The following is a 10,697-nucleotide window of genomic DNA, read 5'->3' on the forward strand; positions in this document are numbered from 1 at the left end:
GAATTTCACTTTTTTTCGGTATCATCGTTTTGCCATGAAAATTTTAAATTTCACTTGGAAGTTGATTCGAAATTTGAAAATTTTCAAAAAGCTATTTTTCAAAATTTTTAACTTTAAAACACTCGCGATAATTCAAAAATAGCTGCAGATTGTATTCATGTCCGAACACAACTCTAATTATTTTTTTTGGAATTTCACAATTCTTATGTCCAAACACCTACTAATTTTCTCTCCTTGAACAAAAGTTTGGCCATAGTTTATTCATTAGTTGTTTCCCTTTATGGTTATATCACTCTTTTGGCGGATAGGAAGTCCATTCCAAGAGGGTACCAAAGAAATAAAATTTCTTGAGTAATATAATCTCATGGAAGATTGTTAGTTGGTTCGAAATGGCAAATATACGATTTGGTATAAATATTGGGTGTAATATTTTTAAATATTGATTGCAATGTTTTTGAACATCGGTGTCATTGCAATGCAACTTATGAGACATTGACCCATATTATTGGAATATTTTCTTTTATTGAATTTAGTCTATAAGCTTGTTTTCTTTAATTTCTTATTTTTATTGTTCTACATTAGTTTTAGTTAATTAAATTTTCTTTTAGGGAAATGTCACTTGAATAAATTTTTAACAATAGTTTATAGTTGATAGTAAGGATTCATAAGATGATACTTTATTCACTATTACTTTATAAGAGGAATTTATACATAATACAACTTCTTTAACGCTTATTTATTAAAGTTACAACTGCTTTTAGAAAATTTCACAAAATACATTTTATTACAATTTTTTAACTTTTTAATTAGATTACTAAGTTCATAAACTCCTAAAATTTCTCCCCTAAACGTGGGACACGGGCACAAACAAATTGTTAAGTGGTCAGTTACACGTTACCTAATTTTTTAGACTCCTATAATATCTCAACCATCCCTGTATTAATCATTAATACAATCAAATCAAATTCACTCTCAAAAGAAACATGCCTTTTCAGTTTTAAATTATAGAAGGTTTTCATTTTTTTTTCTCCCTTACAACCTCGACAAACCATACAAGGCTTGGGAATTTTGCAGCCGAAAGTGTTCGCTTTCCCCAAAGTTTTTTTGACAATGTATGATTTTATATTATATATACTATATTGTTATTGTATATGTTAATAATATATATATATTTTATTGTATACATTTAATTATATATACATTATATTTGTTTCCCCCAAGTTTGCTTCTTCTTTATCTCTCCATCAGCAAAATGTCTTTACTTTCCCCAAGTTTTTATATGATGTATTATTGTATATAATATGTTATTGTAAATTTTATTTTATTTAATTATATATATATATATATATATATATATATATATATATATATATATATATATATATAGTATATCTTAAGATGGAACTGAAAAAAAGAAGAAATATTATTAACAAATATACTATACTAGTATAATATATACTAGTATATACACACACACACACTATGTATTACTGTATATTTTCTTTAGATAATGATTCCTTCAATGTATCCAATAAAATTTTGGGTATTCTTAATTTGATTGGTTAATTTTGCACAGTTAGAGAGACATGAGATTTTTTTGATGTATCAACATGGTTATGAGATATTGTTATAATTGTCATAAATAATTAACAAAATGGAGAATGTTTAAGGGCTAATTATGGGATATGTTATTCCCCTTTAATAGGAAATCTGGTGAACTTGTAGGTATATTTTTATACATTTGTTGTAGAATATGTTATTCTATAATTAGTTGTAGATTATGAAATATTTTATAAGTTCCTAAGTAATTGTGAAAATTTCCCACTTTATAACTTGTCGATCATGTGTGTTTGGCCCCAACGATAACCAATTTAACAAACTTGAGCATGAAATGACCGAGCAATTGAGGAGAAAACCTACTGAAATTGAACATGCAAATGAGAAAATACAAGCATTTATGAGGGGAAAAAACAAACTAAAATGGATAAAAGAAATTATAAAATGGATAAACCAAACTATTTTTTTTTTCAAAAATTTATCTGAACTGGTCGATTAGTTGTACTAGTTGTGCAGCTTTTACCCTATATTTAAAACTGCATGTTATGGGAATAGTAAAAAAGAATAGGGATTTTTGGACTTTCATTATTTATGTCGTAAGGTCTTAATTAACTTTTAGTACAAAGGAACCTTTTGATTGTTCTTTGCGTTTCTAACAAGGTATAAAAATTATAATAAGTCGTATATTAATAGTTCAAAATATTTAAAACACATATAATTGTGGTAAAAAAAATAACTCATTTGACTCTCGAAATCCGAACACTTTCATATAAATTGGGACGGAAGGAGTGGTTGCTTAAGCTTGTTAAATCCGGTAATCGTAAAAGTGTATTATATATATATACTATTATTTTGAGAGCGGCTATGTAGTGCCTGTTTGCAACAAATTATTTGTGATACAAAAATAAATTGTAACCACAATATAAATATGAAGAAACCTAATTTTATTGATAAAATGATGCGGGTACAGTTTTGTTTGTTCCCTTGATTCTTCTCTCTAGACCGTTCTCCGTGATTCGAGGGCTTAACCAACGTATTTTTCAAACGTAGGATGATGCGAACTTCCTTAGGATATATTTGATCTCCAGGAAAAGGAAGAACATCCGTTGATCACTTCGGTGGCTTTGAGAAATCAATATTTGATCTATTTGTGAATATTCCATGAAATTTTATGAAATTTTGAGATGCTTTCAAAGGGAATATGTGGGCCCCTTTTATAGGTGTAGCTAGGGTTTTGGGTAGAGTACCCTTTAAGCTAAGGTTTCAGGTAGAATAACTTCCAAGTTAGGGTTTCAGATAGAGTAGCCTCCAAGAAACTTCAATGGACTCAATTTGTACTATCTTAAATTTAGAATTTTGCCCAAATTTCATATGAATTTGATCCAATAAAATTTTGATGTCTACAGTGTCATTTCCCTTTTTGTTCTCAAAAGAAATAGTACTATTATTAAACTAATAAACCACTCAACTAACTACAAGAGTTACAAATTGCATCTTGAATTAAAGAGATCGTTGGGTAAATTTCACGTGAAAGTAAAAAAGAAAAATAAGTTATTTATAAGGTATTGGATATTTTTAATGGTGTGAGACTTTTTGCAAGATATCGTACGGGCTTAAACCCAAACGAATAATATCATATCATGCTAAAAGTATTTTCGAACTAGTTTAACTTAACAATTGGTATCCGATCTAATAGTTTGGTGAAACAAGTACGGAGATAATAGAGTGTAGCGTAGAGTGATGAATCATGTAAAACTTAGTTTAAAGGAGAGATATCTACACCTACAACATAGTGATAGTAAGAAAGTTAACCACTCTCTCCAATATAAAAAGGAAATAAAAACAATTACTTAACAAAATAAGCTAAACTAGTTGCTTTATGTAAGCTTCTTCACATGTCACATTCCACCTCTCTCTTAACCATGTCTAATTTAATGCATCAATAAAAAAAGGGCTATTGGATTAAGACCTTTCCTCTTCCTTTCTTTCCTTCTTTCTTACACACATGCACATAAAGCCAATTTATACATCTCAATCAAACAAGAACTCATAACCCCTTTTGGTAGTACGTGTTGTTTATATATAGAATATGGAAATGATTTATATTTTCCTACACTTCGATTCTCTTTGTTTATATTTAAGATTTATAAAAAAAGCAATCGATTTAAAGGAATTTTGTCATTATAAACTTTTATTACATTATTAAGGTTAAAGATGTTTAATGGCCAAATATAGCCTCAAAGAATACCTTGTGGGACCAAATACTCCCCCTATATGGGAGCATATTCAATATATGGGACCATTTAAAAAGGGCATATTCAATATTGGATAGGAGTGGTATATTTGTGTCAAAGTATTAACGACATGCAAATTCGTTCAATTTCACATAGTTCAAGAGTATATTTTGATCTTTTCCCTATAGAATATAATGAAAAAAGTTCAGAAGTTTTTGAGGGGAATAGTAGCCGAGGCAAGATTTTCTTTAAAATATTTAAAATAAAAAAATAAACATGCAAAAAGCATATATATATATATATATATATATATATATATATAATAGTAATTTTAACCTTATATATACAATATAATTGTGCCCCTATTGTTTTGCTTTTCATCTATTTTCTGATTCTTGTGATGCTGTTATTTATTCTATAATTTTTATTGATAGTACTGATATATTGTCTCTTTTCGTCTTTTTGAGCCGAAAGTCTATCGGAAACAGCCTCTCTACCTCTTCAGGATAGGAATAAGATCTGCGTACACACTATTCTCTCCAAACCTCACTAGTAAAATTTCACTGGATCGTTATTGTTGTTATTGTCGTAATTGTACGACACAACATTGTTAAAAAAGGTAACCAAACTTTCAAGAAACCAACAGCTTTTCTGCCTTAAATGGGTAGACATAATAAAGTACCCTCTCCCCACTAACACTAAAACTTACAGTTTTTTCTGTAAGCCAATGTTTTCAACCATTCTGTAGTGAAGTCCCCTCTTTCTCTTTTGTCTCCCAATAATTTTATCTTTCCTCACTAAAAGAATTAGAATATTTCCTTTCAAATATTTTCATTTATAAGACTCGAATCAGAAATCTCTGATTAAAAATAAAAAATATATTTTCGAACATATCTTCTTACCGGTTTGAGTTTGGTGGAGATGCAAATCTTGTTTTCTGATAATAGAAAATTCTTAAGGTTTATCTAGCGCACTTTTCGAAACTCGATAAATAATTAGCTTTCTATCTTCTTCATTTATATACCAATTTTTTTTGCTTGTTGTATAGTTTGAATTCGTGAACTACACCTACATCATAAATTACGCGTTACGCTATTAACACTAAATAAAATCTAAATGCAAAATGCAACCTATAACTTCTAAATTTGAGTTAAAAATAAGCTTTGTTTATATCATCTAGTACCTATCTATAATAATCAGGTAAAATTACTAGCTTACCCCTACCCTGTTAGGGGGGGGGGTGTAGGGACCACAAAGAGGTAAGAACAAATATCTCCAGAGCCATGGCTGCAAAAATTCAATGGTTGGTGATGAATATTTTAATTTCTAAAAATAAAGTAGAAATCCTAATGACGAAATTACCATCAACCTATTTATAATTACTATTTCAATTTTTGAAATTTATGGGAAACTGTTTGATTTGATTCAATACGAATTTTAAGATTTCAAAAATTCAATGGTTGGTGATGAATATTTTAATTTCTAAAAATAAAGTAGAAATCCTAATGACGAAATTACCATCAACCTATTTATAATTACTATTTCAATTTTTGAAATTTATGGGAAACTGTTTGATTTGATTCAATACGAATTTTAAGATTTCAAAAATTTAATGGTTGGTGATGAATATTTTAATTTCTAAAAATAAAGTAGAAATCCTAATGATGAAATTACCATCAACCTATTTATAATTACTATTTCAATTTTTGAAATTTATGGGAAACTGTTTGATTTGATTCAATACGAATTTTAAGATTTCAAAAATTCAATGGTTGGTGATGAATATTTTAATTTCTAAAAATAAAGTAGAAATCCTAATGACGAAATTACCATCAACCTATTTATAATTACTATTTCAATTTTCGGAATTTATGGAAAACTGTTTGATTTGATTCAATACGAATTTTAAGATTTCAAAAATTATATTGCATAATATTTTTGACATATAATCCACATATATATATTATTACGAAATAACAAAATTATTATAAATAAATACAATAATGAGAGTTTGACATGCCTTTTATTTTATTTTTTAAAATTAAATTTTTATATCAAGCGAGTTCAATAAATCATATTACTAAGAGTAAAATTAAAAAAAATAAATATACATAAAAATATCTTTTTTTTAAAGTAAATTAAGAGAAAGTATAGCATAAAATGGGATATATGAGAGTACGGTCAGACCTCTCTATATCTCTATATAATAACTATTCAATATAAAAATTAAATTTTTTTCGAAATCGATTTTTATATTATATTATAATATATCTCGTTTATAACAATACTTTACTATATCTCGGAACAAACAGATTGCTATAATGAGGTTTAACTGTACTGATAAAAAACTAACCTATCCTTTTTGGGTGGGGACCACATGGCACACAACAAATATTAATGGCTGACAGAGTTAAGAAAAGCTTCACAATCATGGTTTCCAATAGCAGACTGGTGAATGAATCTTGAACCAAAGTCAAGAAAGATAACTTCTTAAAAGGAGGGTAAAATAGTAAAAACACAATTGGCCACACCATAGGCAGTAGAGTAGTATAATAATAATAATAATAATAATAATAATAATGTATAAAAAAGCCCATCACTATCAGTAGAGGAAACACCAGCCTAAAAACAAGGTACACAACACAACCACAACACCTTTGCCATACTTATCAGAAAAAAAGAAGCATCTTTCCCTCTCTCTCTCTCTCTCTCTCTCTCTCTCCTCTTTTTCAGCAAAATCCATAGCCTCATCACTTTCTCTCTCAAAAGCAAAATAAATACACACACACACACAGTGACACCCCCCACCCCCAACCCAACAAAAGTCCACCTCACAAGTCACAAATTAATTCTTTTTCTTCTATTTTGTAATCTATATGACTGCTATATAGCTACATATATGTGTATATATCCTAATTCTCAGAAAGCCAAAGAAATGTAAGAAGATGATTCAAGAAACATGAAAATTCCACCCCCTGCTCCCAAGTCCCTCACCCCCCAAACATTCCACCCCCTAACCCCCCCCCCACCCCACCAAAACCCTAGCAACCCCAAACACCTCAAGAAGAGTCCACAACATCATATACATTCAAGAAAAACTCAAAAGAAATCAAGAATGGACATACACAACCAAACCCACTTCACATATACACATACTAAACCAAAAGTCATAATTTTTACCAGAAATACCCTTTCTGCTCCCCCCCCCCCCCAAAAAAAAAATAAATATGCCCACCCCCCTCCCCCTCCCTCTTTCCATCTTCATCACTGTCTTAAAAGAACAACAACAAGAAACAATGTTGTTGTGTATTATGTTGTGTACTATTATTATTACTGTTTTTTTCTATTTTCTTTTTTCTTGTTTACCGGTTTATGTGGGTTTGTCTTGGTCAGAGTTTTTGCTAAGGCAAGAACTTTCTCACAACAATACACTCTCTCTATCTCTTCTCCACCCACCCCACCACCCCCCATACCCCCAATTGGTTCTGTCTTTTCTATTCTTTTCTCTATTACCCTTTGCCCTATTTGTTTCATTATTGTTCTTATCTTTCTCATTTCACACGCCTCTTTCTCTTCTTTTTCTCTCTTCTGCGGCCATTCCTTTTTCTTGGTTTCTTCATTTACATCCAAAGATCGGTTCTTTTTTGTAAAGGGAAAGTATTTGGTGTTTTGATTTCTTTGTGATTTGATTAAATATGTCTAAGAAGATGAAAAGGGTTGCTTTAGATTCATCAAAATATGTTGTTTTTGAGGATGCTAAGGCCAGATTAAAGCATCAAACTTTATTTCAGGACTTTCAAGAACTCCATAAGGTAAAAGTTTGGCCCTTTGGTTTGAAGATCTATGCTTTCTCTTTGATGTGTGTGTGTGTGTGTGTGTGTGTGTGTGTGTGTGTGTGTGTGTGTGTGTTTGGGCTTTTGTGTGGATCAGTTGGTTGATTTGTTTCTATTGGAGTTTGTTGTTGTTAGGTTCCTTTTGGTATGTATGTTGTTTAGGAACTGTTGTTGGTTTTGATCTGTTTCCTTTTGATGATTCTTGGGTTATTTTGTGTCGTCTCTATGTTGAAATTTTGTGGATGAAGCTAACCCTTTTCAGCTCTCAACTGTTGGAGCTTTACCCTGGATTTGATTTTTGTTCCTATGTTTTTTTTTTGTTTTGTGACGATGACATGAATTGAGCGTAAATGGAGAAATGACGATTCATATAGCCGACCCCTACTTGTTTGGGACTGGCGCATTAGTACTTGTTGTTTGTTTGTTTGTTTTCCTTAGTTTTGTGAATGAAACAACAACATACCCAGTGTATTACCACAAGTGTGGTCTGGGGAGTGTGGTATATACGCTAACCTTATCCCTACCTTGTGAAGTAGAGAGGCCGTTTCCGGAAGACTAGGCAGTTTTGTGAATGAATTGTGTGTGCATTGAAGAACTTTTGTTTCCCTAACCTTGTGCCATTTAGAGTTGAGAACATTTTCAATTGCTTGCCCTTTGAGAATTTTAAAGCTTCCCTAACCTTCTACCATAGTTCAATTTTTATATGCTAGAACATTGATTAATCTTTGCTGAATTGAGTCGCATACGAAAGTGTGGTTGCGAATATTCAGTTAATTTACATGTTTAACTTATTAATTTTTGTTTGCAGGAAACTAATGACATGAGGAACAAATTGGAGGATGCAAAGATGAGGAAACAAAGATTACTTGCTGAAGTTCAGTAAGTATTCTTGTTGTGGTTTTTTTTCATTATTTGGGTTTTGTTTACATTTATGTTAGTATAGGTTCTAATAAGAAGATTGCCTGAGGTCAACTTAGTCCCCGACTTTGAAACTAAATCGTCTTGATAATTGGTTGTAGATTAAATACTATGTCTGACATTACGTATATCGCATATAGCATAGATATTCATGTAAAATTATTATAATGCTTACTTGTACTAAATTCTGAACCCATAATTTTAAAAGATGCAACGATATGATGATAAAATCTTAATGGAAACAAGCCAAGTTTAAATCACGGATCCTCCTCCGGCTGATGCAACTGGTTTTCGAAAAATATTTGCAGAATTTTCCCTTTTTTCTTATTCTAAATGCATTCCACGTAAATTTGCAGTTTCTTGCGCCGAAGGCAGAAATACCTACTGCGAATGAAGTCTAGTCATCCGGAAGAGCAAGAACGACCAGCCCCAAATCCAGAGTTTTATTGTAAAAATGGGATGAAGGATCGATTTCCCAGCAAAAAGGAGGCAAACCTATACAAACTGCCCCCTCTTCCTTTGCCAAAACAGAAAGGGAAGATTCAGGCTTCAAAGGAAGCTGCTGCTTCGCTGAAGACGCCTCCTGATATTTTCATGAGTCATAAGCAGACGTTACGTATTGCAAAAGATGTTGTTTTGCATAGTACAGTTTCAAGTTTGAACCATAAATCAAGGGTATATAGTGGAAAGGAAGTGCCGTTTCGAAAAGCAGTTCCAACATTTGATTTGAATCAAAACGACAGATCATTCACCGGGAATGGTTCCGTTTCGAGGAGCACCACACCTGTCTTTGATTTGAATCAGGAAACTGGTCATGGTGGGAAAGACGTCGCATTGCCAAGTCGAGCTCCAGTGATCGATTTGAATGAAATCTCGGTAATTATCTGAACATGAAACCTCAAGTACAGTGTTATACGTTCCTCTCTTCCATTTTATGTGACGTTTTGTTTTTAGTTTGTTCCAAAAAAAAAGGACACATTTCTATATTGGAAAAAAATTAACTTTAAACTAACCATTTTGTAAGAGAAATGTTATGGCATATATTTAAGATCACAAGTTTCAAAAGTATTTCTTTATGGCTTAAACTTTTTGTTCAGTCAAATACATTCACATAAAATGAAACGGGGGAAGTATTTGCCATACATTTTATGACTTAACACGTTTTACACTTGTTGCCTTTGACTTCTAATTTGCAGATGGGGGAAGAGGAACCACAAGCAAATTCTGAACCAATGAAGTTTGAGGATCCAAAGAGAGGTTTTATCAGAAACCTAAACGATGATCAGCCTAGCGATTTGAAGTTATCGATATGCAGAAATGTGGGAGAAGGCACTTCTCGTGTTGAGAAGCGAAAAATATCATGGCAAGATCCTGTTGCTTTGAGGGTTTGATCCATCGTTTACGGTTCCATTTAAAATGTGGTACTTGAAACTTTTGATCTAGGGCAAGCACTATTAAAAATTGTAGTTACCCAAAGAGGTCGTGACTGGCCCTCGGGGATTTTTCGGTTATCAAAAAAGAAAGAGAAAAAGAGGTTTATTTTCTCCAATATGATGTAGGTGTGTTTTTCTTCTTTTTGTATAAAGAAAACTCAGATATATCTAGTGATAATGATATACATTGCTATATTGATTGGCAGTGATGAAATTATAGTCAAACATAATTCGTTTTCTTCAGCAGTTTTCTTAGAGAAGTTTTGATCACAGTTCTTTGTTTGTTGATTTCTATATTAACTTCTTTGTTAAATATGTAAGCGTATTTGTGTAGCTATAAAAGTTTCTCATTGAGAGTAGAATTAGAAATTTAAGTTAAATTCTTTCTAAATTTAGAAATGGGCAATTCTTTTTGGAAGTAACAAATTAGAGAAGAGCAAGTTTCTAATTCCAGAAGATTATTGCCCTGACTATTACAAATCAAAGTCTGTATGTCTATCATAGTCTGTTGTAATGACATACGAGGTGCCCGTGTATCCGCTGTCGGACCGAAATGAATGGAATATACCAGCACATATATCAGAGGAAGATGTCTTACCACCCAAATGGAAAAGACCTCCTGGAAGGCCAAAGAAAAAGCGCGATAAGCCGTTCAGTGAATTGCTGCAGAAGAAAAATCAACATTCATATAGCATATGTGGGTAGGGAGGACATAATAAGCG

At 31.5% G+C, this 10,697-nt stretch overlaps 1 protein-coding gene across 1 annotated transcript; it reads left to right on the forward strand.

The window, feature by feature from the left end:
* The first annotated feature begins 6,444 nt into the window (after positions 1–6,444).
* On the forward strand, positions 6,445–10,218 carry LOC107829375 (uncharacterized). The gene is made up of 4 exons (XM_016656844.2): positions 6,445–7,603; positions 8,433–8,503; positions 8,899–9,418; positions 9,739–10,218. Exons 1-4 carry the CDS (start codon positions 7,487–7,489, stop codon positions 9,931–9,933), a joined length of 903 nt encoding a protein of 300 aa, XP_016512330.1. The 5' UTR covers positions 6,445–7,486; the 3' UTR covers positions 9,934–10,218.
* The last annotated feature ends 479 nt before the right edge of the window (positions 10,219–10,697 follow it).

This window comes from Nicotiana tabacum, chromosome 18, assembly GCF_000715075.1.
Source record: "Nicotiana tabacum cultivar K326 chromosome 18, ASM71507v2, whole genome shotgun sequence".
Taxonomy (NCBI): Eukaryota; Viridiplantae; Streptophyta; class Magnoliopsida; order Solanales; family Solanaceae; genus Nicotiana; species Nicotiana tabacum.

What these genes read in the sequence shown, in the direction of transcription:
- LOC107829375 (XM_016656844.2), top strand. Translation starts at nt 7,487, where the DNA reads ATGTCTAAGAAGATGAAAAGGGTTGCTTTAGATTCATCAAAATATGTT. An exon ending in ACTTTCAAGAACTCCATAAG is followed by an intron (nt 7,604 to 8,432) that starts GTAAAAGTTTGG and finishes TTTTGTTTGCAG; the next exon opens with GAAACTAATGACATGAGGAA. An exon ending in AGATTACTTGCTGAAGTTCA is followed by an intron (nt 8,504 to 8,898) that starts GTAAGTATTCTT and finishes GTAAATTTGCAG; the next exon opens with TTTCTTGCGCCGAAGGCAGA.